At 70.1% G+C, this 27,045-nt stretch overlaps 2 protein-coding genes across 13 annotated transcripts in view; one reads left to right on the top strand and one right to left on the bottom strand.

Moving 5' to 3' along the window:
- The window catches only part of LOC138850085 (maestro heat-like repeat family member 5), a 41,202-nt gene extending 38,937 nt beyond the window's left edge, over positions 1 to 2,265 (top strand). For 9 of the 11 annotated variants that reach the window (XM_070075872.1, XM_070075871.1, XM_070075874.1 and 6 more), the window contains one exon: positions 104 to 2,265. In XM_070075872.1, coding sequence (XP_069931973.1) covers positions 104 to 248 — 145 coding nt within the window. In that variant the 3' untranslated portion in view covers positions 249 to 2,265. The remainder of the gene's footprint in view (positions 1 to 103) is intronic. The other 2 variants (XM_070075878.1, XM_070075877.1) reach the window with 1 other exon arrangement.
- On the bottom strand, positions 1,938 to 14,565 carry PTP4A3 (protein tyrosine phosphatase 4A3). Of its 2 annotated transcripts, none has more exons than XM_070075882.1 (6): positions 14,503 to 14,565; positions 6,621 to 7,506; positions 4,253 to 4,345; positions 2,896 to 3,026; positions 2,367 to 2,441; positions 1,938 to 2,265 (listed from the first exon to the last, which is right to left on the bottom strand). In XM_070075882.1, exons 2-6 carry the CDS (start codon positions 6,723 to 6,725, stop codon positions 2,148 to 2,150), a joined length of 522 nt encoding a protein of 173 aa, XP_069931983.1. In that variant the 5' UTR covers positions 6,726 to 7,506; positions 14,503 to 14,565; the 3' UTR covers positions 1,938 to 2,147. The 2 variants fall into 2 exon arrangements, with proteins under 2 accessions (XP_069931983.1, XP_069931982.1); XM_070075881.1 differs by lacking the exon at positions 14,503 to 14,565 and adding an exon at positions 9,563 to 9,736.
- Positions 14,566 to 27,045: the final 12,480 nt, after the last annotated feature.

Raw genomic sequence — 27,045 nt, 5'->3', positions numbered from 1 at the left:
GAGCCACCCAGGCCGGAGCAGGGCGTGGGCACTGCCCGGCCACCTCCCTGGGCGGGACGGAGGACGCAGGGGTCCAATCTAACCTGCCCCTCCTCTCCTGGAGCCTTCGAAGACCTCAGGGAGGACCCCGAGCCGGGCATCCGGGAGTTCGCCACCCACCAGCTGTCCTTCCTCCACCAGGTGTGGGCCAGGCCCCAGTGATGGAGCCCCGCCCCCCCACCCCGCCCCCAGAGCATTTTTCTATTTGAAAGAAAGATCTAGATTCGCAAAGAAGCGTCCCACCTGTCAGCTCCCTACCCCCACCCCAGGGCCCTCCCCAGTGCCCAAGCCCAGCCCCCAAGACAGGGCAGGCCTGGGAGGCTGGGTCACCCCCCACCCCAGGGCCCCAGGAGACAGGGCAGGCCTGGGAGGCTGAGCCAGACCCAGAACCCCCTGAGGGCCCGCGGATGGCCCCTGTCCACCGCAGGGAGAAGAGGGCACCGAGGCCCCGCGGCCAGCCCCGTCCTGGGTGTGGGAGGGTGCTCACCACTGCTCGGGGGCCACCACGGCACCAGCCCTCATCCGTCCCCAGCCTGGGGGGGTCGCCTGTCTCCTCCTCCATGCAGCCGCCCTAGGGCCGGCCCCACCCCCGTCACCCCGTCGCTGGGCCTCAGCTGTCCATCTATAAAATCAGTCTCCCGGTCCCAGGGCCCACCGGGGTCCTGCCCTGCCTGCAGCCAGGCCCCTCCCCTCTCAGCCTCAATCTCCCCACAGGGGAAGTGGGCAGGGACCCCCCACACTCGGGCCCCACCCCCAGACTGCACCCCTGCAGGGCCAGCCCCCCTCCCCCCACCTCCCCACTCACACCGCCCAGCCCCTCGCTGCCCCTGCCCTGCACGGCACAGGGCCTGGCCTCTCGTCCCCACCCTGTCCCCACTGTCCCCCTAGACTGTGAGCCCCTCGGGGCAGGGACCCGGCTGCCCAGGCCAGCAAGTGGAGGCCCCACAACTGGACGGTGGATTGAAAAACTGAGCCATCTTCCACAGAGCCACACGTGTGCTGTGCTGAGCGGGGGCGCGCGCGCCTGCGGCCCCCTGCCTACTGCCCTGGGACTGCTGGTGTACCCCACCCCAGCCCAGCCCCGGGGCTCCCTCCCTCGGCAATCCTGATTAATCAAGACTTGGGGGGCGCAGACTCCCCTGGTTCCAGGAATAGCAGTGGCTGTGCACGAGCCCTGGGGCCCCGGGGTCTGGGTCCCCATCTGGGAGTGGGGAGGCCCGGGGAGAGGAGGGGGCTCTACTGTGGCGTCAGTGGCAACCGCAGGCCCCTCCCAGAATGCAGACAGACAGGCCCCACGTGGTGGGCGCCCAAAGCTGGGCAGTGGAGCCTCTGGCGGGACTGGGGTGGGGGGTGTGGGGCCAGGGTCCCTCTCAGGTGCCCGTGGAGGCCCCGACAAGGGAGGCGCCGAGGCCAGGCCCGCAGGGATAGGAGGGTGGCAGTCTAGGACTAACAGGGACTGAGACGTGGTCCCGGGGCCTGTGTCCGTGGGGGCGGGGCAGAGAGCACCGAGCAGGCCTGCCTGCTGGACCCAGAGTGCACACACCCCCCAAGCTCCCATCCCCAGCCCCCTGCTTCCCTCCCAGGGCTGACCCCCATGAGCCCCCGAGGCCACCCCGCGTCCCTACACGCTGAGGCTGCAATGAACGTCTGCGTGGGGCGGGGAGGCGGCCGCCCTGCCAGCCCACAGCCCTGCACAGGAGCCAGCAACGCCCGAGTCCTGCACACGGGCAGCGGCCGCCCAGCCTCCTCTCCCACTGCGACCCCCATGGCCGAGCCGGGAGGGGGGACTCCCGGGAGTTCGCAGGGCCCCAGGGCGAGGTCCACCTGCAGACCACGGCCTCCGGGCCCCAGGGCTGCCAGCCCTCGGCCTCCCCCCCCCCGCACCGTCCACACGCAGCCACGGGTCTTGTTTTATTGCCAGGACATCTGACCGCCCGGGATCCAATAACTTAAGGTGCTGAGAACAGGTCTGGGCGGGGGGCGGGGGGTGCTGAGCCCAGTGCTTCCAAAGTCGCGCCCTGCCCAGCAGCCACCAGACAGGAGTCCCGACCCTGGTGGCGCGCGGCGCTGGATCCTCGGCCGGGCGGGGCGGGGCGGGGCGGGGCGGGCTACATCACACAGCACCTGGTCCTGTGCGTGCGGGGGTCCTTGAACCGCAGCCTCTGCTTGGGCCGGTACTTCTCCAGGTAGGTGAGCTGTTTGCTGTTGATGGCCCCACGGCGCTTCCTGGAAGAGATGGGGTCACCTGGGCTCACCTGGGGCCGCGGGCCAGGGAACGCGGGGGGCGGGGGGGGGCGGGGGGACGCGGGAGGCGGGGCCGCACTCACTGCCGGATGAACTGGACGGCGTCTTCATACTTCATGCCGCTCTCCAACAGTGCCAGCGCCACCAGCACCGGGGCCCTGGGGGCGGACGCAGGGCTGCGGTCACCCGCCTGCGCTGGAGGCCGCCCGCCCGGAGCCCGGCCCCGCGCCTGCATCCTAAGGCCGCTGCCTCCCTGATCAGGGCCCCGGGCTGCCAGCGAGGGCGGCAGGGGAGAGCCCGGAGCACGCGGGCCTTCAACCCCGCTCCTGGCCCCTGCTGTGCACTGCCCGGGCCCTCCAGTGCTGGCTGCCACCCCCTTCCAGGGCCCTGGCCAGGGGGCGCCTGTGCTGAGGGGGCAGGGTGGCAGCTCCTCCCTCCGCAGCGGGAGAGATTCGGGTCAGACTTTAGGAAGGACTTCCACCAGGCCCCCTGGAAGGGGGGAAGCTCCTATGGATGTGACCCTGCCCTGGGAAAGTGAGAAAGCCCGCCCCCAAGAGCCGCCCCCTCCCCACTCCCGAGCTCAAGCTGATGCCAGCAGCCCCGGCCGCTCACCGTCCCAGGCCGGCCACGCAGTGCACAGCCACGCAGCTGCCCGGGTCATCGCAGAACTTGGCCTTCAGCAGGCTCAGCCAGTCGTCCACCACCTTGCCGGGCGGGGGCGCCCCATCGTCGAAGGGCCAGTCCTGCCGAGGGGAGCGGCCCGTGAGCACCCTAAGGCCGAGGGGCTGGGGGCACTCGGGAGGGGCTGAGCCTCCTGGCAGCCCGTGGGGTCTGGGGACGCTGGGTGGGAGGGGCAGGCTCACCACGGCACCCCACTGTGAGCAAGCAGTTTGTGCCCCCTCCTCCAGGAAGCCTTCCTGGATCACCCACCCCTTTCTGAGGACAGCGTCCTCATGAGCCCACACTGGCAGCCCTCACCGTGCTGCTGGGGACACAGTCCCTCCTGCCTGTGCACCAGGGTGGGGCAGGGGGGCCCTGAGAGGTTCCAGGCCAGCGTAGCCCATGGCCCCCAGCTCCTGTGGTGACACCCAAGCCTGCCCACACAGCCCGGGCTGCGGGAGGGCAAGGGGAAGGACTATGGGCTCAGGCCTTCGTCTCTGCCCAGGGGCCACCTGGGCTGTGTCCCACAGTCCCCAAGGCCAGCAGAGGCGAGGCCCAGCCTGGCGGCAAGGACAGTGGCGCCATCTATGTCCCGGTGAGGGGGGCATGGGGAGTGCGGCTGAGGGGCCGGCCCCAGAACCGCCGCTCTTACTTGTGGGGGGTGAACCCACTGGGCTGACCGAGGCTGGCCCTCGAGGCCACGTGCCCTGCCCGGCTTCGCTGCGGGAGAAGCAAGCACCCCAGAACCCCCATGCTGCTGGGGGCATCGGCCACGCCCCCGGGGAGCACCCGCAGCGGCCCAGGGGGTCCTGCAGCCCAGGCCACCCCACCCTAGCCGGCTGCTCTCTCCAGGGCGAGCAGGCGGGCCGGGCCTGCTTGAGACAGTGACGCCCGTCAGAAACGGGGTCCCCGCTGCAGAGCAGCAACCGAGGGGTGCCGGGAGCCGCCCCGCTCCTCCCACGGGATTTGGCCAGAACAGAGCTGCCTGCTGCACCCGCAACCCGGACTGGGGTCCCCATGGCCACAGCAGCCAAGGAAACAGCCGCAGGGCTGCAGGCACGGCTCCCAGCAGGGCCTCCCGAGAGGCCGAGTTGGCCCCAGGCCAGGCCAGGCGCCCAGGAGCCCAGCAACACGGCAGGCACCCGGATGGGCCTGGCCTCCGCCCCGGCGGGCTCAGGGGCCCCCGGAGACCCCCGCGGTGTGTGCACCATGGGGTCGGCCCAGGAAGGCGGGGCAGCGGGAGCTGCAGGCGGGGCCCTTGCCCTAGAGGTGGGCCGGGGGTCCAGGGGCGCGGGGCCGGCGTCCTCACCACCACGGTGATGCCATCTTTCTCCAGCGGGGCCTTGTCGTAGGTCACTTCGCACACGCGCACCACCGTGGTGGCGCCGTACTTCTTGAGGTCCTGCGGGGCGGGGGGAGGAGGAGGAGGAAGAGGCTGGGCGGGGGCGAGTCCCAACCCCCCTCCCCCACCCAGAGGTACGGAGCAGTTGGGTCCCCCCACCCCCTTCACAGCTTGGCTCCTGGCACACGGCAGGAGGCCCGACGCGCTGTGGCCTGCCCCTGTAACCCAGGGGCAGCCCCTGCACACTCCCCCTGCCCGCCCCCCACACACAGGGTGCTGACCCCGGGTCTCGGCGGCGAGGCCCTGCTTCCAGACAAGGCTATGGGGCCTTCAGAGTCGCCCCAGCGGCCCCGTGGGCAGGGGGCCTGGAACGGGGTGGGGCTGGGCTGGGGCGGGTAAGTCCAGCCCAGCCGGGCAGAGGGCAGGGCAGCTGAGGGTAGGGGGGCTGCTTCCACCCCCACCAGCCCCAGCAGCGATTTGGGGAGTGGTGAGCACTCAGCCACAGGGCCATGCTGGGCACACAATGGGGACACCGGACACAGCAGGGCCACGGCCCAACCAACTGAGACCACAGGGAGTGGGGAGGGGTGCCCCAGAGTCCCCCATGCCCTCAGCAGAGGGGCGGCCACCCCTGGAACTGAGCCCTGATCCTGGTCTCACTCAGCCCTGACCCTGGTCTCATACTGAGCCCTGATCCTGGTCACACTGAGCCCTGATCCTGGTCTCAGCCCTGATCCTGGTCACACACTGAGCCCTGATCCTGGTCTCACTCAGCCCTGACCCTGGTCTCATACTGAGCCCTGACCCTGGTCACACACTGAGCCCTGATCCTGGTCTCACTCAGCCCTGACCCTGGTCTCATACTGAGCCCTGACCCTGGTCACACACTGAGCCCTGATCCTGGTCTCACTCAGCCCTGACCCTGGTCTCATACTGAGCCCTGACCCTGGTCACACACTGAGCCCTGGTCCTACTCACTGGCTGAACCCCAACCTTGGTCACATTCTGTCTGTTCAGAGACTCAGCACTCACCCTGATCACATGCTGACCCCTGACCCTGGCCACACAGTAAGTCCCAATCCTGACCACATGCTGAGCCCTGGTCCTGGCCACGTGCTGAGCCATGGTCCTGCCCACATACTGACCCCTGTTCCTGGTCACACACTGAGCCCTGGTCCTGGCCACATGCTGAGCCCTTATCTGACCACACACTGGGCCCTGGGCCTGACCACATGCTGACCCGACCCTGGCCACATGCTGAGCCCTGGTCCTGACTACACACTGAGCCCTGGTCCTGACTACACACTGAGCCCTGGTCCTGGTCACGTGCTGATCCCTGATCCTGGCTACATGCTGAGCCCTGGTCCTGGCCACGTGCTGAGCCCTGGTCCTGGTCTCATACTGAGTCCTAATCTGACCACATGCTGACCCCTGCTCCTGGCCACAGGCTGAGCCTTGCCCTGGTCACACTCTGAGCCCTGCTCCTGGCCACAGGCTGAGCCCTGGTCCTGGCCACACTCTGAGCCCTGCTCCTGGCCACGTGCCATGTGCCCACAGTGCTGGACTCAGTACTTCCCCAGACCCTGATGTTGCCATGAGAGGGGCACCTTGCTCAGTGTCCTGAGCCCAAAAAGCCCCTCCCCGCCTCGCAGGCTCTGTGCTGTTTAAGAAGCCGGAGGGGCTCAGCCTACACAGAAGAGAGAAGCCCGGCGGCCACTGCCCCACAGCCCTGGGTCATACGGGGGGCAGATGCAGACTTCACACACACTTGTGGCTCTGCAGCCAGGGTGGCAGGCAGCAGGAGGCCTCTCCTGCCAGGGCAGCTCCAACCCAGCCCAGGTCTCCCCACTCAGAGGGCTGGAGCCCTGATCTCTCTCCACGCAGAGGGCTGGGGTCCCGGGTCTCCCCACGTAGAGGGCTGGGGCCCCGGGTCTCCCCACGCAGAGGGCTGGAGCCCCGGGTCTCCCCATGTAGAGGGCTGGAGCCCCGGGTCTCCCCACATAGAGGGCTGGGGCCCCGGGTCTCCCCACGCTGAGGGCTGGGGCCCCTGGTCTCCCCACGTAGAGGGCTGGGGTCCCGGGTCTCCCCACGCAGAGGGCTGGGGTCCCGGGTCTCCCCACGCAGAGGTCTGGGGCCCCGGGTCTCCCCACGTAGAGGGCTGGGGCCCTGGGTCTCCCCATGTAGAGGGCTGGGGTCCCCGGGCTGCTGCCACCCCAGGCCTCACCCACAGCGCGCAGGCTCCTGCAGCCCGGCCGGCCCCTCCGGCCCCTGCACCCGCCTCTGCAGCCCGCTTCCCTGAAAGGGCCCCTCCCGCCTGCGGCAGCGCCCAACCCACCTGGATGAAGGTGCTGAGGGTGGCGTTGGTGGGGTTGTGGGTGATGAGGAAGCGCATGTTCTTGTAGCTCAGCTCCACGGGGGCCGGCCGGTTCATCCGCGCCATGGCCGCCCCCGGGGCCGGGAGGGGGCGCCAGAGAGGGCTGGGCTCGCAGACCAGAGAAGCCCGCCCAGACAAGAGCCAGCTGTGCTTGTCCTAGGAGAGGCTGTCTGAAAACCCACCCCTCACTCCGCACAAATATTGTGCAAATACTCGGGAGGGGGAGGGAGCTGCCCGGTGCGTGGATAGTTAAAAAAGAAAATCCAGCGTGTCAGAAAAAAGACCCCCAGAGTAAAATGGGCAACTCCAAAGAGCTGTCTCTCGGGGCTGATGATGGTAGTGGGGTGTAGAAACAAAAGACGAGTGACGAGTCAGCGAGAAAAAAAAAAACCTTAAGAAGCCCAGAGTGAATCCGGCCGTGGGGACGCTGTCCAGTGCTGTGTCCCTCGCTGGGACGCCCCCCTGCATCAGTGGACGACCAACGGCACCCTTGGCTCACAGGTGGGCCTCAATCCCCCAAGGACCAAAGGAAAAATGAACTTGAAATGAACCAACTTGGGGGCGGCCTTGGGGTGGGCGTCTCAGGCAGTCTCAGGCGCACAGGGTCCCTGTCACGTTACCCCATCAGGGTCCAGCGAGTCCCGGAGCAGGGCAGGGGGCTTAGGCGGCAGCGCCGGCCCCAGGTCGGGCAGCGGCGGCCAGCGGCAGGTGAGGGCGATGGTGACGGCCAGCGGCGCAGGGCGGTCGGCAGCGGCAAGGGCGGCAGCGATGTTGGGCACCGCGGCACTCAGATCGGCCCCCGGGCGGTCTCTCCATAGGCCCCCCGGCGGTCAGCCGCAGGCAAGGTCTGGACGAGCAAGGAGCGGGAAGTTAGGGGCCCTGAGCTGACAGGACCACCCCAGATGGGGTGGGCAGGGGCAGGGACCACACAGACCCCAAGGGGGGCTGACTCACGCAAGAGCCCGGTGCCTCTGCGGGGACAGACAGCCCAGCCCCACTCCTTGGCCTGCAGTCGGCAGACCCCGCCCCGCCCCCGAGTGTCTGTGGATTCTTGGCCCCTGTGCAGTGTCTGAGCCCCAGGGAAAGGGGGTCGGCACAGCCAGCCCTGCCGGGGGCGTGGTGGGGTGTGGGGTGCAGCCCCAAGCATGCCTGCTGCCCCTGAAGCCTCCTGCCATGGCCAGTCCCCGCCCCCAGCCACCACGGCTGTCCCCAGCACGGGCTCCCAAGGTTGGCAGGGACAGGAGATAAACAGGTCAGCCCTGCCCTCAGGGAGCTCAGAGAGGCAGAGCGGGCCGCAGGGGCCAGGGCCGGCCGCCAGGCACATGCCATGCCGCTGACGGCACGCAGGTGGCCAGGGGCCGGTCACACCGTGACCCTCCCCAACCTTGGGCATGCCACTGGCCCCTCTGCAGATGAGGGGTCCACCAGGACGCCCCGAAGTCCCTTCAGCTGCAGCCAGGGGCTAGAAGACCCCTCCAGGCCCTGCATTCACCGCTCCTACCTGCTCAGCCCAAGACACGGGCACCGCACGCCACCCTCACCGGGCAGAGCCGCAGCCACCACCTCGTCCCTCTGGCCCCACCCCGGTCGCCTTCTCCGACTGCCCACAGGCAGGCCGGCCCCGCAGCCTCAGCCTGTGTTCCCCCAGGACCGGGAAGGAGGGACGGGGGCTCCACCGTGGCCAGCACAGTCCCACAGGTGCCCACAGCCTGCAGCTGCAGCTGTGTGGCGTGGGTGGCCCAGCACTGCTGGGCTCCGGGCAGGCCCCACGACCCCCAGAGCAGCCCTGGCCGCATCTTGGGGGCCCCAGAAGGGAGACAAGGCACAGAGAAGGACCTGTCCCTGGCTCAGCCAGCCCCCAAGCTGTGTGAGTGCCTGGGTGTGAGCGTGAGTATCGGGGTGTGCACATGGGTGTGAGCGCACGTGTGTACCTGTGTGTGGGCACGTGCACATATGTGTGCGCGTGTGTGTTGAGGAGAAAACAGCCCAAGGAAGCCACAGGTACACAGAGGCCCCTCCCCGAGGGACTCACCCCAAGGCCTGACTTGTCCCTTGTCTATGGGAATCAGCAGTTTTACTGGGCTGGGCTCAGGGGCCAGGGGCCAAGGGTCAGGGTCAGGAGCTGAGGCTGGACCAGGCCGAGCCGGGGTCTTGCCACACCCGCACCTGTCTCTGCAGCCTGGGGCCCCAGAAACACCCCCAGGCTCATCCCTGCCCTGGGGCCGCCCCCCGGGGAAGACCCTTCCTGCCCACTCACTGAGCAGAGCCCAGAGGAGGCCTGGTGGGCGCAAGCCTGGTGCCCGTGGGGGTCCCGGCCCGGCTCCCAGGCTTGTGGCTGTACCGGGGGCAGCCAGGCACACCTGGCCCCCTGCTAAGCCCAGGGTCCCAGGTCTGGGCAGAGGGCTCCCGGCCACCCAAGCCTCAGGCTCTCCACCTGGGAAACAGGCGGAGCCCCTGCCCCCCAACCAGGGGGCTCCGCTCCAGGGGCCTCTAGCCGCCTCTGCACTGGACGCCACGCCCACCAGCCCCCATGCCCATGGGGTCCTATGGGGAGCTGCAGCTCCTCCTTCCAGGGAGCCGCGGCCTGGGCCCTCTGCTGTGGCGCCAGGCGTGCAGCCGACGGCTTTCTGCCCGCTCAGGTCCAGGAGAGGATCCCACTGAACCCCAGCACAGAGGAAGCCCAGGTTCAGGCCGGCCCCGCCTCATTCCTTGCGGAACCCCGCCTCACAGGGGCCCCGTGTGACCCTGCAGGCAGAAGGCTCGTGGGGGCCCCGGGGAAGGGCCGAGATGCGACGGCTGGGGGTTCCCCCGCACCCCTCCTGGGGCGTCGCCGCCCGGGGGCGGGGCTGGGGTCCTAGGTCCCGCCCACCCGCCCGCACAACGCGTCCCGCCGGCCGGCTCACCAGCGCCCGCACGCCTCCCGCCGCCTCCATGCGCGCCGGGCCAGGCCGGGCCGCGCTCGCCGGCCCAGATCCCGCCGCGCGGGCCTCGCAGTGGGCGCCGGCTCCAAGGCGGTGCCCGGCCGGCCCCGGCTATTTATAGCGCCCGGGCGTCACGTGGGGCGGTGACCCGCGGGCTCTCGGGCCGCGGGGGCTCCCACACCTGCCGCCTAAATATAGCCGCGGGCCGCTGCCCCGGGCGCTCACACAAAGGGGCCAAGCGAGGAAGAGGAAGCCGCCGGGCCGCAGGAAGGGATAGGCGCAGGGCTCGGCCCTTCCTCCTAGCTCCGGTCCTCGGCCCTGGGGGGCTCGCGGGCAGGGGTCTCCAGCAGGACGTGCGCCTGCGAGGGCCCCACGCCGCAGCCAAGGCAGCTCTTGGCGCGCCCAGCACCCGCACAGGCCAGCGAGGAGCCAGGGCAGCTGGCAGCCCCACGGGGGTCCGGCTCTGCACCCACCTTGTGCACCAGAGCTGCCAGCCCCTGGGGACCCCTCTGCAGGGGGCTACTCTCATCACCCCACCACAGGAGTGGAAAATGAGGCGCAGCTGATGTCTCCCAAGCACCAGGACTGGGGGGCCCACCTCCCACTCAGGGCGCCCCGAGGGTACAGGTACTGCTGGTCCCCAGCATTCCTTGGCTGGCCAGCAGGCGCTCTGGGAGCAGGGTAGGCAGTCCCCAGCACACAGGGTCCCCGGAGGCCTTGCCTCGGGCTGGGAACCCGGCTCTGAGCCCAGCTCCCAGACGCGCAGCCTAGCCCCTGCAATCAGCGGTCAGCGCCGGGGCCAGGGGGCAGGGGCAGGCTGGCCAGGGGCCTGGCGGCCGACTCAGTCCCCTCCCAGGCCCTCCCAGCGCACACACCCCGGAGCAGGAGCCTGGCTGGGCCCCAGTCGAGGACAGCAAGGCCACGTCCAGGTTGCTGGCCGGCCTGCAGGAGCCCCACACCCACGACCCCCCAGAGCCCTGCTTGGCGGAGCACAGCCCTGGGGGGGGGCGGAGCCAGCTGCTTCTGTCCCTTCAACCGCAAAGGAACCCTGGTGCGCGGTCCCACCAAGCGCTGCGACGCTGCGGCCAGGCGCAGGGCCCCCTTGCTGCCAGGCTGCCCCGCCCCGCTCTGCCCCCCCAACTTCTTACCAGGGGCCTCTGGCTAGGCCTGGGGGGCACCTGCTGCAGCTGGCACAGCCCCAAGCCTTTCGGAGAAGTCTATTTATATCCGGGTAGGAGCGTTCCTGGAACCCTCCCAGAGCAAGCCCAAGTCTGCCCATCGCCGGGGGGCTGGAGGGGAGACCCCAGCAGGCCCAGCCCCTGCTACGCTGCGCCGCGGGGCGGGGGCACCTTCCCAGCCCCTTGGGCCCAGCCCCCCGCTGAGCCACCCAGGTTGTGTGTCTCCCCCTTCCACATGCCCGCGGGAACTGTGGCCCCCACGCTGACGGGCTCCAGCCTCCCGCACAGGCCCTGGCACCAGAGGGCGCCCACTTGTTTGTGGAGGAGCAAATGACCCAGCATTCTGGGAAGAGGCCCAGGCCCGAGAGAAACATCCAGAAGCCATCACGGGATCTCAGGCCCAGGATCCGGAGGGGCCTCCAAGGTCACCACCACCTAATCCCCAGCTGGCACATGTCAGCCACAGGGCACTCACCACTCACCGGCAGCTCCCAGAGTCGCCCGGGCACTGAGCCGGGCGCCAGCAGCCCCAGGGTGGCAGGGAAGGCTTCCTGGAGGAGGCGGCCAGAGGGCAGGGGTGCCGTGCTCCCAAGGCCGCACTCCCTCAGTGACCTAGGCCAGCACCGGCCCTGACCGGGGCCAGTGACCTCTGTAAAGGGAGACGCAGCCAGGGAGGGGAGCCACCTTCCGCACTGGTGCCAGCTCTGGGCTGGTCACGGGGCGCCCGGGCTGGGACCGGGAAGCAGAGCTGTTGGGAGCAGGCTTGGGTTTCCCCGGGGCAGGTACCTGTTCTCCCTGCCAGGGATCTTGAGCCGAGCCAGGCCGCAAGGACAACCCCATACAGGCCGCCCTCCCCCCACACGTGGCTCCGACAGCCCGTGGGGCCTGCTGCTGACTTAGCAACCCCGGTGGCCGGCCCCGGAGGACACCCTCGCTTGTCCCCAGCCGGCCGCAACACCAGCAGGCAGGCGGCCGGGGCCCAGGGCAGGAGCCAGGCAGGGCTGCTGCGGGTCCACCCAGGCTGTCCCCTCACTGGACAGAGTGCTGGGGCAGGCGTCATGGGCCCCGGAGCCTGCGGCCACTCGGGATAACACCAGGAGGGCGTGCAGGCGACAGGCAGCCATGGGCCCCTCGGCAGGTGCTTGGGCCCCCGGCGTGGATCCAGCAGGGTGGGGCCCCCTCTTCCGGGCTGCACCCTCCCAGTGGGACCAGAAGGAAGCAGCAGGGCCAGGGCACCCACTGCCCCGCTCTGGGCCTGCCAGTCACCTGTAAGGGGACAAGCCCCGCCTCTGCGGATGCTGAGGGGTAAGGGGACAGCTGGAAGCCAGGGCCTCTGCGGCCCCTGGCAAAGTGGGGCCCCAAGTGAGGACATAAGAGCCCTCCAGGTGCCCCCTACCATTCCAGAAGTGGGGTGGGGGCTCCCTGCCTGGGGGCCTGAGATGGGCACGCCCCCTCCCTTCCTGCCAGGAGCCCAGGGCTGCGCAGGGCTGGGGCTGTCCGTGTCGCAGGAGCCTCCCCTGGCTAGGATGCTGTGGCACCACATGATGCCACACTGTGCGCCAACGCGGGCTGCCCCAGCCCCACTGCTCCACCGCCTGCAGCCCCCTTGGGGCCTCCCCAGCTCAGGACCCCCACCCCCACCCCCGTGGGGAGCAGGGAACTAGGATCGCCTTCCTTAATTCACTCATTCTGCAACTTGACAAGCGTCTGTCCAGCCCCATCGGGCGCCACGCACTGGGCCGAGCTCGGGGTCACAGGGGAAGAAGCTGACGGAACCTGGGACCCAGCGGGAGCCTCTCCGACTTCCTGTGGGTGGGCTGAGCCGGCCTCTGTGTCCCCTGCTGTCCTGTGCAGGGTTAACAGGCGGCACGCTGCAAACCTCCCCCACGGCCACTTCCTTGCGTCCGTCCGCTCCGTACACCGCCTCTGCAAGCGAGGGTCCCCGGGCAGGTGCCGTCCGTGCCTCAGTCCTCCCATATGGGAAATGGGACCACACAGTGACCAGAAACGAATCAAGGCACGGACAGAGCTGGGAGCCATCGGCATCACCCGTGTGACCCCCCCCCCCGTCCCCATGCACGGCACACCGCCTTCCCCCCTCTGGCCGCGGCCTGCACTGGGCAAGGAAGGGTCCAGCAGGGCCTGGACGTCCCCGGGGCGCCCAGTCTCAGAGGCTCCCTGCCCCTCCTCCCAACACCCAGACCTGCGCTGCCGGCCCTGCCCTTAACATCCAGTGGCGCATCCCCAGTGGTCCCCAGGCCTCTTTCTCTCTCCCCGCCCCCACCCAGCCAGCCACTCCACTCCCCAGGGACCTGCACCAGAGGCGACCCCACGCGGTTCAATCGGCAGGTGCCCCGCCCCCAGCCCAGTACACCCCCATCAAGGGCCCACGTCCCCTGCCCTGGCCTGGCTCGAGCAGGGGTGCAGAACCGTGGCCTCCACAGCCCCGGGGCTGTGGCCACAAAATGCAGTTCCCCCCGGGGGGAGGGACACAGCGGGAAGGGTGCCGGATTGGCTCCTCCCGGGAAGCTGGTCTCCCCACCCAGGCAGGGCCCCTCTTCCTCCAGGAAGCCCTCTGGTGCCTTCCGTGCCTGGGTCTCCACACAGCCAACCCCAGGGAGCAGTCGGGTGGAGGGCAGTGGGGACACTCAGTGGACTGCGGCAGATGACGTGGGACATGGAGGGAGCAATCCTGGCAGCTTCCCAGAGGAGGTGGCAGAGACAGTGTCCCCCGCAGAGTGGCACGGGGAACAGCCCAGCCTCTACACTGAGCCCCAGGTCAGCCCCACGCACGCACACGCCCCCACCCGAGACCACAGCCTCGCAAACCCCATTTTACCCAAGGCCTCGGACAGGCTGGTGGAGCACCTGCACCTGGTCTGTAGCCCGGGTTCCTTCTCGCTCCCAGCCCCGGGAATCGCACAGCGCTGGTGCTCAGAGCCCAGACCCAGGGGAAGTCATAAGCCACACGACAGGGCTCAGAGCGCGCAGCAGGCACAGGGGCCCAGGGACACTGCCTCCCACTCCCGAGCCCCACGGGGCGTCATGAACACCCCAGCTGACAACAGCTGAGCCCTGCACTGCGTTTACAGCAAAGACTATAACCACGGCCGCGCCCGCCAGGCCCCCAGTTCTGGAGGGACCCGAGCAGGCCCGAAGGGTCCCTCATGTCCAGGGTGGGGGAGATCTGCAAGTCCAGGCAGCCACCTCTGCCCACACAGAGGTCTCCCAGCCTGGCCAGCCGCTGCCAGGGACGGGGGCGGGGCTGCCCCTGCCTCAGAGGGCGTGGCCAGTCCCTGCATCTTGCCAGCCAAGCCAGGTCCACGTGGGGCACTTGTGTGGGTGGGCGGGGGCCCCGGGAGTTCAGGCCAGCTGTTCCACAGTGCCAGGAGCAGCGCGAGTGACAAACCACGTGGTCACGGCGTGGTGACCATCATTTAGTCAGTGGAGAAGGGGACAGAGGGGATGGAAGAGCCAGGCTGGACTCCCCACACACCCGCTAGAACCCCAGTCAGTCCTGTGACCCACCCCACAGCGGGCGTCGCCGCATGGGCCTCCGCGCACCCACACCGGACAGGACAGAAAGAGCCCGCCCCGCAAAGCCTGGCCCCCACGGCCGCCAGCTTAGTGGAAAGGGGTCCCACCAGCAGGGCGGCGCCCCGGCCCCGCCTGCCCTGGGGAGGCCCGGCGCCCCTCCCTCGCGGCCCCCTACCCCGGCCCGCCGCGGCGCGCACGGACACTCACCAGCGCCGGGCGCTCCGCGGGCTCCTCTGCGCCGCGGCGGCCTTTATCCCGCCCGCCCTCCGCCCCCCGCGCGTCAGAGGCCCGGCGGAGGCGGGAGCGCGGCGGGGCGGCCCCCCGCGGACACCGGGACACCCGCCCGAGCGCGGAGCGGGGGCTGGGCCGCGGGGTCCCAGGCCTGGGCATCCCTGGGCCCCTCCCGCGCTGGGCTGGGCTCCGGGTACTCCCCAGGGGCCGGTGACAGCGGGAGCCGAGGGAGGGCCCGCGGCTAGCGCGCCCCAGGTCTCCAGCCTGTTTCCCGCCAGCCTGCTGCAGGCCAGGGAGAGGGTCCCACAGCCCCTGCCCTGCCGCCGGGACCGAGGCGGGGGGAGGGGTCACGGCACCCCCACCACTCGCTCCGGGAAAGAAACGGCCCCAGCCCCCAGCCCGCTGCAGCCTGTCTCCAGCCCGGGCGGCAGCCCCCTGGGTCCTGGGGGTCGTCCTCCCGCGTCCTTTCCGCCTAAAGGAAGCGGAGGGACATTGAGTAGCGCGGCCGGCCAGTGGCCCACCCCCCACCCCACAGCATGCACATTTCATCCGCAGGAAGCAGGAGCCCCCCGCCAGGATGCGCCCCAGCCAAGGGGTATCAGGAAGGGGGCGGGCCCTCAGGCGGGGCCTCAGACCCACCCTGGCCGGGAGTGTACCTCTTGGAGGCAGAGGCCTATCCGGGCCTGTCCTTGCTGGGTGCAGGGAGCCATGGGGCCCCCTCCTGGGCGCCCCCATCCACAGGTCTCCCCACCTCTGCCCGAGGCACTGCCCAAGGGCCCAGGGATCCGGCTCAGCTGAGCCTCAGCCTGATGCCCGGAGCCCTCCCTGTCCCTCTCCTGACCACACACCTGCCACCAGGCTGTCCTCCCTCCAGTCCCCCCCCCCCCGCCCTGCGCATGAACAGCCGGGTGCCCCGCCCCCTCCCTGCCACCATGACCCAGCCCCTCTCCGGGAGGGTCCCAGGGGCTGCTCTACCGGGGATCCCCCACGGAGCGCAGGGCCACGGCCAGCCAGGTGCCTCTCCCACGGCAGGTGTGAATCAGGACCGCTGTCCCCAGGGGACTGAGCAGCCAGCGGGCCAAGCGAGTGGCTGGGACAGGACTCCCAGGCCACGGCCAGCAGCTGCACTCCACATGTGGCCCCCGTCAGCGCGCCCGGCCCCCAGCCTCCCTGCCACTGGAGCCCCAGGCAGGTGTGGGCTCGGGAACTGGCAGCTCCGGGATCCCGGACAGCCACGAGGAGGCCTCGTGAGCCCTCCTAGCCCGGGCGTTACACCTGGGCACCCCCAACCCTGGGGCTTTGTCCAGGCCCCACACAGGCTGGCGCCAACTCCTGGCACTGAGTGCCCGGGGCTCTGAGGCCCCGGGGGGACCTGGCCCCCACGCACCCCCACAGCCAACCAGGCACACAGAGGCCCCCAAGAGGTGCGGCCAGAGCCCTCCGCGGGCAGGGCCCTGCCCCCTCCCGTGCCACACACGGAGCCTTCTGGGGTCTCAGAGAGTAGGTGGGCTCCGTGACATGCGAGGCCCTCCAGCCTCCCCTCCGGGAGGGCCCTCAGCAGCCAGGTCCCCAGGCAACGTCAGCCAGCAAGGGGACCAGGCAGCCCCGACGCCCCCCAGGCACTGAGAAGGCCCCTGGGCTCGCGTGGGCCTGTGCAGACCCAGGAGCCCGGCTCAGGGCGAGAACGGGCAGCGAGGCCCCGCCCGGTGACACAACGTGGAGGCTCCCGTGGCACCGGGGTTCCAGCCGAGCCCTCTCAGCCGGAGGGATCCAGAGTTGGCCAGACCGCCTGTGCCCGGCTGGATCAAGCAGGGCATGGACCCGTGTCCTCCTCAGTGCCCTTGATGGCCATCAGCCTTCGACCGGCACCAGGCCCTGGCGCTCCTGGCATGCACACCCCAGCCCCAGGAGACGGTCAGCTGCCAGGCGGAGCCTGGGTCCCTGTTCAACCCCTGCGTGCCCCATGAACGTCCCCTCCCTAAGCCCAAGGACTCCCCAACCCGCCCCCACAGACGTCCCCAGAGCAGTCTGCCACCAGTGCCCCATTTTGTGGATGGAGAAGCTGAGGCTCGGGCCAGGCTCTCAGGGACAGCCTGGAGGGGCTGGGGCAGGGCCCAGGGCCAGGCTCAAGGTCAACGCCACTCCTTGTCAGAGCTCCAGGAGGCCCAGCCACCCAGGGCTTGCGTTAGTCCCCAGCCTCCCCACCCTGGCCCTGCCCGCAGCCGGGACCTCTGGGGTCAGGCAGGCAGGAAGAAGGCTTGAGATCTCGGAGGTAGCCAGGGCTGCTGGCCAGGGCTGCTGGCCACGCGTCAGAGGGGCCTCGGGAGGCCACGTCCAGAACAGCCGGCGCGGTGAGAGGCCCCGGCTGGTACACGTAGGCTCCCGGGCCAGGCCAGTCCAGCAGGCTGCGCCAGGAGCCGGCTATTTCTGGGCTGCCCGCTGGCAAGAGGCAAGCCGGACACACCCAGGGCCAGTACCCGAGGGGTGATGGAGATCCTGCCGGGGGGCCCCACGCCCGTGGCCCCCCTCCTCTCCCATGAGGCACAGCCAAGGCGCCGTGTCCACCGCACCACCGCCAGGCTGCGTTCACCCCACTGCCCCCGTGACCATCCAACACAGGGGACAGGGGGCTCACCAGCATGCAGCCTTAGTGCAAACAACGCAGGCAGGTTCCAGGGGACCCCGAGGGGAGGGGGGCTCCCTCCCATCACCCCAAACCCAGGGCTTGCTCCAGCCTGTGGCCACCGTGCTCAGAGCTGCCCCTCACAGAGGGTTGCCATCCCGCTACCTGGCTGTGCCTCAGTCTGCCCATCTGTAAAATGGGTTCACCAGCAGCCCGTCCTCCATGGCGCTGACCTGGGGGCCTCCTGGCACCTGGAGGGACAGTCCCCTTTCCTGGAGTCCTCAGCTGAGACCCTTGAACTTGTCCGCTGGGCTGGCACAAATCCAAGAGGACACTGCGAATCCCCGGCCACCACACCCAGGCTTCAGGGGTCTCCGCGTGGGACGGCCGCTCCTGCGTGGGCTCTGTGGGAGAAACAGGGTTAACTGTGTGGAAGGAATTTCTCTCCCTGGGGACTTGGGGTGTTCTTGATGCTGGGAGGGGGCCTCACAGAGCCCAGCCCAGCACAGCCAGGCGGGGCCACCCCAAAGGGCCCCAAGATCCCACTGTCAGCGGAGATCATAGTGTGGGGTGTTTGTCATCACGCAAGAAAAAATTCAGACATGTGCGTGCTGGCCGTGGCTTGGGGGCAGCAGGATGAGCTCCTGGCTGCAGGAGCAGGCAGTGGGGGGCAGGCAGGCCAAGCCACGGTTGGGGGGGGCATCTGCCAGGTGCCGGGACGTGCGGCCCCACCAGCCCTGCCCGTGCCATCAGAGCCGCCTTCCCAGACGGGGCAGAGCCAGGCCTGGACCGCCCTGAGCACACAGCCGGCCGCCAAGCACCAGGAAAGGCACCGGAGACCCACGGGCACCTTACCAAGGGCCTGTGCTCAGCTCACGTCCCTCCAGTCCACCAGGCCCTCAGGGAGGCCGGGCTGGGCCCAGCGCTGGCAGCTCCCGCCCTGCCCCCGCCTTCCTGCGCTGGAGCCCCAGGTCTGGAGCCGTGGCTGGAGGGGCTCAGAGGAGCTGGTCTGGACCCCGCCTGTGGCAGGGTCCCAGGCGCGGCCCAGAGGCCAAGACCTTCAGCCAAGCTGCTCACACAGGACGGACGGCGCGGCTCCCAGGCCTCCTCCAGCTGCTCCGTGTCTCCGGGCCAGGCCAGCCCAGGCTGTACGTCCCCCACTCCAGACTCTGGGGACCCACTGGGGACCACACCCAGGTGGAGAGGGAGACCGGCCGCCCAGGACCCTGCACATCACGGCTGCCCTCTCTTTTCCTTGTCACTCAGCAGAACCCCGCCCCCAGGCACTCCGCTGGGTTCCAGGTTCCCGCCCAGAGGGTGCCTAGCAGGCTCCCACTGCCATGGTCCCCCAGGCACTGTGCAAGGAGGCCCCAGGCCGGACCGCGGGCAGCCAGCCTGCTTCCCAGGGACTGTGGGCGCTGGGGCCAGCCCTGGGAGGGGAGGGGCTGTTGCGTGTTTTTAAACTGAGATGGACCTCGCAGGACACGAATGTCACCGCCTCGGCCATTTGAAAGGCCATGGTGCAGTGTGCTGAATGCTCACCACCACAAGCCAACCCAGAACCCTCGGACGTGGCCCGGGCAGCCTCGCTCTGCCTCCGCAGCCGGGGACGCGCCTGTCCATACACTTGGGGCAAGCGGCGGCTCGGGCACACGCGGCTCTGGGCACCTCCTGCCTGCTGTGGCCAGACACCCCAGAAGGGAGCCTAAATCGCGAGCACCCCAGGGCCCCCCGGCCTCGGGCCGCCCTCCTGCCCCGCACCAGCCTCTCCAGTGCTGCCCCTGGGCCTCAGCGCCCGCTGGCACTCTGACCCACATAAGCAGACCTCAGGGTCGGGTGGCCTGGCTCCTGCATGTCGCCTGCCGGGCGCTCTCCCACCCTCGCCCACAGAGCAGGCCTGCAGGCGCCACCCTTGTCCACCCTGCTCTCAGCAGGCACAGCACACAGCAGGGCTCAGTGCGGCTGCCGCCCCCTGGGAGGGGAGTGGGACAGGGACAGCCACTCCCAACTGACCAGCGAGGACCTGGCCCGGCCAGGACCCAGGGAACTTCCAGGAAGACCTGCCTGAGTCCCCAGGGCAGACAGATACCCGGCCACCCAGTGGGCGGCCCGAAGTCGCTGCTCGGGCTTCCTGGCATCTGCCAACGCACCCAAGCCGAACCAGGGCAGAGGCCAGATGGGCAACCTCGCTCCTCTGGGCACGGCCGCTTCCTGACTCGGGATGGGGGCGCGGGGGGACTTTTCTGGCCTCCTGCTGAAGTGCGGCCAGCACAGGAGGCCCCACGGAGCCCCCCGGGGCCCCCAGCATCGGGCGCGGGGTCAGGCCCGCGGCAGACCTCACTAACGCATTCCCAATGAGGGTTTCTGGATTCTCCGTCTGCCGGCGTAGACTTGGGGTGCTGGGTGGGTGCTGCCGGTGGGTGGTGAGGGTATTGTTGGGTCAGGGGTGACCCCCACAGTGGGGAGGGGAAGGCATCGGAGGAGCGGCATCCAGGGCTGGGAAGAGTCCAGGGGGCTGTGGCTCCTCCCTCCAGGCCTGCCCACGTCGCCTCCTCCCAGAAGACCTCCCGGTCGCCGCTGAGCTGCTGTGAGCCATGGCCCTGTCCACCCTGAGGCGTCCTGGCCACTGGCTTGCTGAGCCCCTGCTGAGTGCCGGCAGCCCTGGGCGGGCCCTGCCACCCTCCCCAAAGCGCCACCCCAGGGGGCCTAGCCCCCTCCTGCTGCCTCAGGGGCGTCCCACCGCCAGGCCTCCGCTTTCTCAGTGCAGACCACCTGGGGCACACTCAGGGCCCCATGCCGTCGGTGCCTCCAAAGCCCACCTCCTTGGAGGCCCACTCGATGGCCACATTTAGTGAGCACCTGCTGGATACCATGGCTGCACTCTGGGTCGACATGGAGAGAATTCTGGGTCCCTAGCGTGACGATGGATTTGGCCACAGCCACCGAGAGACCCCTTGGGGGCAGGGTCCCTGGGGTCGACCCTGGCAACACTACAGCACAGGGCTGCAGAGAGACCTGAAGCCACTGGGGAGCCCCTGGCCCCAACGCCACGAGGCTCCTTCATCCGTGGCCAGCCGCCGCGAGGAGGGGGCGGAGACAGCCCCTGCGCGTCCTGCCCACAGTCCCCAGGCCAGGCAGGGGCAGAGCGGATGCTCAGACCAGAGCCCCCAGCACCCTCAACACCCCTCCCTCTGCAACAGCATCTCAGCCGCCCCCCCACGCAGTACCCCGTGCTCTGAGGTTTGACCCCTGTGGTCCCGGGCTTGCGGGCAGCGCAGCATGGCGGGCACAGTGCACACCTGGGTCCTCCCGGCTCCACCTGTGTGGCCCAGCTCTCTGAGCCCCCTCAACACCCCTGCCCTCCCCCCAGCACCACACAGCACAGCAGGGACTCAGGACCAGTCACTGACCTACGGACACCCCAGGACCTGCGCCCACGGGCCTGAGCCCCAGCACCCCCCACAAAGCAGTCTGGGTGGACAGGCCTCCAGCAGCCGGTGCCCCAGACCCTGGCCAGCCCAGTTCTCATGCTTGCTTCCTCCTGGGTGTGGGGGGGGGGACCGGCCATGTTGCATCGGCATCACTTCTGAGGTCCAGCGGCCAGAGCTTCCAAAGGGAAGGCGGTAGGAAGAGGGGGGAAGAGGAAGAAGTGGGCAGGGGGCTGCCCCTTGGCGTCCCCAGGGCCGGCAGGACAAGGCTGTCTGACCTCCGAGGCCACCGAGCTCCTGCGGGCAGGAGGCCCGGCACGCTGGCCCCCTGGGGTCACAGTCTGTCCTCAGCCCGGGCGGGCCCAGCTGGCAGGGTCCGTGGGAACCATCCCAGGCCCGCCAAAGCCACACTGGGGCCAGTCCGTGGGCGCTGGAGCTGCCCCCGATGCCAGGGCCGCCAGACGTGTCCCTCGGGGAGAAAGCAGCCCCGGCCGCTGAGCCTGCACCAGGCACGTCCAGGCCTCCGCACAGCCCCGGGCCGTGGGCAAACGCGGTCACTCCCACTGCTGCTGGGGTGTCTGCAGACACCCCCCCCAGGCTGGGCTGCCCCGTCTCCGCCACCCCTGGCCCGCCACGCCGCTGCGGCCCCCAGCCCTCCTGAGTGGGCACCCCCTCCCCGCCTCCCTCCCCCAGCCTCCTCTTCCACCCTCGGCTGGCACCCAGGGTCTCTTCCTCCAGCCCCAGCAGCTCCTAGGACCCCACACAGACCCCTAGGCTGAAGCTGGGGTGGCCTCATCCATGTCCCAAGACTGAGTTTCATGAGAGGAGGGATGGGCAGATGGACACTGCCCGGGCAGCCCAGCCCTCACTGCGGTCCGCATGCCCGAGCGCCCCTCCCCCTCCTCCACTGGGGACTCCGCAGCACGGACCCCCGAGCCACTGGCTGTCCTCACAGGCCCGGGGGCCCCTGGGGACGGCCTTTCCGGTGACTTCCTGCCAGGGAGGCCGGGGGAGGGGGGGGCGAGCAGCCTGCAGATGGCTTCCTGCGTCTGGGCAGCGTGGGAACGGCCCCGCCCAGCGAGGCCACCGAGGGGCGGGTGGGAGAGGGGAGGCCTGCCCCACCCCCACACGGCAGCTACTGCACAGGGGCCCACAGGGTCTCGCACCTCTGTGACACGGGGGAGACTGAGGCACGGGGCCCAGCGCCCAGGTGAGCTGTCAGGTGGGAGTGGGGGGTGCGAGGCCCTGGGAAGACAGAGCGCCGTGGTCCTGGCCTCGGGCAGTAGGGCAGGCACAGCCCCCTCGGCCCAGGCCTCTGCAGGGATGTTCCTTCCTGGCCTGCGGGAGGCCTCCGACTACAGTGGGAACCGCACCCTCGCCTTCACAGCCGGGAAACAGGCAGCCAGGGACAGCCGGGTGGGGGGAGGCGTGGCCCCGGGGTCTGCATCAAGGTGGCCCAGCCCATGTGTCCTGGGCCCAGGGAGGGCCAAGGCTAGTCCCAGGTCCCCAGGGACGGCCTGGCAGAGCCGGGCTGCCCACAGCTCCCCAAGGCCCCGCGGCGTGGCCACGGAGATCGCGGTGGGGAGGGGCAGCCGGGAGCCCCGGGCACCCTGAGGCAGCCCCTGACCTCCGCCTGGCGATTCCCAGCAGCTGAGGTTCTGGGCAGCCGGCCAGAGGGAAGCGACGCCCGGGACGAGGGGCCCCGCTGACCCTGGAGGGGGCATTGTGCTCGCCTTGGCGGGCCCTGGGTCCAGCCGAGCGAGAGAGGAGGGTGCTGGCGTCCCAGGCGGTGCCGGGGCGGGGGTGCTGGGAGGAAGGGCGCCCTCTGGGGGGCGGGGCAGAGTGGGCAGCAGGTGAAGCCCTGGCGCTCCGCAGCGGGGCGACGATGGGGACAGAACTCCGGGAGGAGTGGCGGGGAATCCTCGGAGCCCTCCGGAGCCCCTTCCGGGAAGGCTGAGTCACGGGCGGGCCCGGGTCAGGGGAGCAGCTGGGAGCGCTGGTCCCGTGGGAAGGGGCCGGGGCAGGGCCGCTCGCCTGCCCGCCTCCTCCAGGCTGGGCCAGCCCTGGCTGCAGGGTCTCTGGGGCGGGTGAGGCTGAGGCCGTGGGAACAGATTCCTGCCGCTCCCGGCAGGGGCTGGGGAGATGATGCAGGGGCTGCAGACAGCGCCCATTCTACAGACGGAGGAACTGAGGCCCGAGACAGGAGCCTCTCAACTGTGACCGTCACAGACCAAAGCGGCCACTGCCTACTGGGGAAACCGAGGCAGGCAGCCCGGGCCCAAAGCAGCTGCCTTCCGAATTCCCAGCCTGGAGAATCCCGTTCCAACTCAGCGGCCCGGGCAGGGACTCAAGACCCCAGACCCTCCTGCTCCCAGGATGCCCCCGGGGACCCGAATCCGGTTCCCACAGCTCGGCTCCACCCCACCCGCCCTGCCCTGGAACTTCCCTGCCTCCTGCCGCCCTGGCCCCCAGATCCGACTCAGGCAATCGAACCACCGTTCTCACCTCCCATCTGCCCACGCGGTGGCCCCTGCACGGGCGCTCGGCCCTCCTGGAGCACCACGCAGTCAGAGGTCCCCCAGCCCAGGACCACCGATGGGGGCCAGAGCAGAGACTGCGGGGCACGCTCAGCCTGGAGGGTCAGCCCTGGGCTCACTGAGCCCTCGACCAGCAAACAGGTGCCAAACACCCCCTGGGACCCCCTGGCTACCCCCGCCCCTGCCCTGCTCTGACTGCCCAGGCCTGCCCATCCAAGCCCCAGCCACGGGCGGCCAGGCACACAGTAGGTACGACAGAGAGGGGACCCGGCGGGCCCAGGACGGAGAGGGAGCAGCAGGTGCGAGGCTGGGAGCCCCGGCGGCAGGAAGACCCCAGCTCGCGTCCTGGCCCCGGGCAGCGCCTTGCCCAAGTGCCTCGGCCCTCTGACGGGGGCAGGCACGCCATCCTGGAAGATCGCGGCCCTCCAGAGTGGGGAACGCCCTGGCCCTGGTGTGCAAACGCCCGCCCCACCAGCTGCGGCGCCAGGGGGCCCAGCTCCGCCCAGCCCAGGGCAGCCACACAGGCGCAGGTCCTCGGTCACCGCACGGGCCTCGAGGCCGGAGCTAGGTATGCTGGGAACTCTTCCCAGAAGCACCCTGCCCTCTCCCGGCAACAGGTCCTGGCACAGGCGCGCTCCCAAGCCCGCCTCGGGGGCCCCGGGTCCCTGGGACCATCTTCCGAGACCCCCGCCTCCTGCCCCACAGCAGGCTGTCAGCAGGGGAGGGGCCTGGCACACAGCAGGCACGAGGCAGGGGTGCCTGTCTTCTCAGGGGTTCCCACCCCGAGTTCCAGCAGCAGAACGGGGAAAGGGCGCGGCTGCGCGCACACAGAACCCCTGGAGCCCTCGCCCCAGCTGCTCAGTGCCCTGGGGCAGCCGCAGCCCCGTCACACACACACGGCCCCGTGGCCAGCACAGCCGAGCCAGGCCTGCGAGGGCCCCGCTGCCCGGCTCGCCCTGGGCACAGCACCCACCCCAGCTCCCTTCCGCAGCCGTAGCACGAGGTGAGGGTGGCGCCCCAGGCCCCGCAGGTCCCGGCCGTCGCCGGAGCACGCAGGAAGCCAACCACACCAGGTGCTCTGCCCAGGTTAGCTTGGCCGTGTCCAACGGTGCCCTCGCCCAGAAAACCGCGGCCACTGCTGCTCGCAGTGAATGCTGGCCACGGGCTGCACCTCGGAGCAGCCACAGGGCCAGCGTGGGCAAGGGGAGGCCGCCCTGGGGCAGCAGCTACCCGCCGCTCCTGGGGGGGCGAGCTCCCACTCGGCCTTGAGCTGGCCAGGGTTCAGCAGACTCAGTGTGCGCTACTTCCTGGCTCTGAGCCACGTGGTCCCAGGGAGCACCGGGAGCCTGGCGTGGGGGTGGGGCGCGGACAGCGGGTGTGGAAGGCTCCTAGGAGTTCGCCTGCAGAGTGGCTGCGAGGTGTCTTGCAGCTCGAGACCCTGAGACCCTGGGCGTGGCTGTTGGTGGGCCCTGGGGTGGGAAGAGAGCCAGATGGGGAGGGGTCTGAGAATCACCGTGGTTCTCAGGGTCTCGAGCTGCAAGACATCTCACAGCCACTCTGGAGACAGAGGGGACAGCAGGGCGGGGGGACGCCCTGCAGGGGCATCACCTCCCATCATACTGACCACCACGGCCAACCCACCCCACCTGGCCACCACCACCCCACCCCATCTGACCACCACTGCTCCACCACTGCCCCGCCCCACCCCACCCCATCTGACCACCACGGCCCCCCACCCTGCCCCACCCCACCTGGCCCCACCCTGCTCCACCCCACCGGACCACCACTGCCCCACCCCACCTGACCACCACAGCCCCCCCACCCCATCTGACCACCACTGCCCCACCCCACCTGGCCACCACGGCCCCCCCACCCCATCTGACCACCACTGCCCCACCCTGCTCCACCCCATCTGACCACCACGGCCCCCCACCCCACCTGACCACCACAGCCCCACCCCACCTGACCACCACTGCCCCCCACCCCACCTGACCACCACAGCCCCACCCTGCTCCACCCCACCTGACCACCACTGCCCCACCCTGCTCCACCCCACCTGACCACCACGGCCCCCCCACCCCACCTGACCACCACTGCCCCACCCCATCTGACCACCACGGCCCCCCACCCCACCTGACCACCACAGCCCCACCCCACCTGACCACCACTGCCCCCCATCCCACCTGACCACCACAGCCCCACCCTGCTCCACCCCACCTGACCACCACTGCCCCACCCTGCTCCACCCCACCTGACCACCACTGCCCCACCCTGCTCCACCCCACCTGACCACCACGGCCCCCCACCCCACCTGACCACCACAGCCCCACCCCATCTGACCACCACTGCTCCACCACTGCCCCGCCCCACCCCATCTGACCACCACTGCCCCACCCTGCTCCACCCCATCTGACCACCACGGCCCCCCACCCCACCTGACCACCACTGCCCCACCCTGCTCCACCCCACCTGACCACCACTGCCCCGCCCCACCCCACCCCACCTGACCACCACTGCCCCACCCCACCTGACCACCACTGCCCCGCCCCACCCCACCTGACCACCACTGCCCCCCACCCCACCTAACCTGCGAGAGGGCACGCACGCCTGGCCAGCCGGGTCACGTGGGAGCGCGGCCCAATGGGAGTGCCATCCAGGGCGCACAGGGTCTGACCTAGGGTCCAGGGTTGGTGGTTGATACACCGGGCCTGGGGCGGTCGGGTGTGGTCGGGGCGGCTGGGATGGAGGGGACCGCTCATCCCTTGGTTTCCCTACCGGTTGGGGCGGATCCCGCGACCCCAGGACGACAGGGAGAGTCATGGGGTTCCAACAGACGGCTGCCGGTGGTCGTGCCCTGGCTCCTCCTGGCTGCCCACCCTGCTACCCTGGGGGTCGTGGAGACGCCCCTTCTGCAGCAGCCCTGTGGGCCACCTTGGCAGAAAGACCACTGGTGATGCGTGCAGGGGGACCCAGCCCTGTTCCCGCTTCCCAGCCCCTGGACCCTGGCCCAGACGCGCACCCAGTGGCTACAGGGCCCAACAGGGGCCAGAGACCTGAGCTGTGCCGAGGTCACCTGACAGGACCCCACCCCCGGACTTTCCTTCCCACCCCAGGGCCATTGTGTCTGCTGCTCCACCTGCAAACTCCCCCCACCGTCCCATCACATGGTCCCGGCCAACTGCCCCTGGCTCTGGGGGCGGTCCCCTCACCCCATGCCAAGTCCGCAGGCGGCTTAACGCACGCTGGCCATGGTTCAGACAGGGCCCTCATCGTCCCCAGCAGTGTCCCCTGCATCTAGACCAGCAGCCCGCCCGCGGCAGCTGCGTGGTAAACCGTGGACAGGCGGCTGAGCGGACAGTGCACAGGGCTGGGCGCACTTGGGGTCAGGCCCTCCCACAGCCCGGGGAGACGGGGCTTCTGTTCTCCCCAGGCACACAGCGGGTGGGCGACTTCCAGCCGAGCGGTGCCTGGGCGCCTGCCGGCTCTGGGGTCCCAGGAAGAACTCTCCCGTGCCCTGCGCTCAGCGCCCCGTGAGGCTCCCGGTCTCCCCGCTCCCCTGTGGGCTCCGTGGGTCCAGTTTAATGAAGGGGTTTGAAGAGCCCCGCTGCTGTGCCGGGCAGCACTGCACCTGCCCGTGTGTCGGCTCTCTCGGGCCTGTCCTGCCCGGCATGGCAGTGGCTCCGATCCCAGCCGCTGTGGCTTCGGGGCGGCTGCACCGGCCTCCCCACAAGCTCGGACAGGCAGGCGTCCAGAGCAGGGCTGGCAGCCAGGGGAGAGGTGCTTGTGGCCGGCTTCCACCCCGGCTCGGGCATTTGCCGAAGCCCCCAGCACCCCCAGCCCGCTGTGGGGTGGGAACGTGGCCACCCCACTCAGTAGGAAGCAGGAGGCGGGGTCGGGGCTGAGCCCGGGGCTGGGGAGGCCAGAGCATCGC

The sequence above is a fragment of the Oryctolagus cuniculus genome, chromosome 6, assembly GCF_964237555.1.
Source record: "Oryctolagus cuniculus chromosome 6, mOryCun1.1, whole genome shotgun sequence".
Classification (NCBI taxonomy): domain Eukaryota; kingdom Metazoa; phylum Chordata; class Mammalia; order Lagomorpha; family Leporidae; genus Oryctolagus; species Oryctolagus cuniculus.
This window is presented reverse-complemented; position numbering and strand designations above follow the sequence as displayed.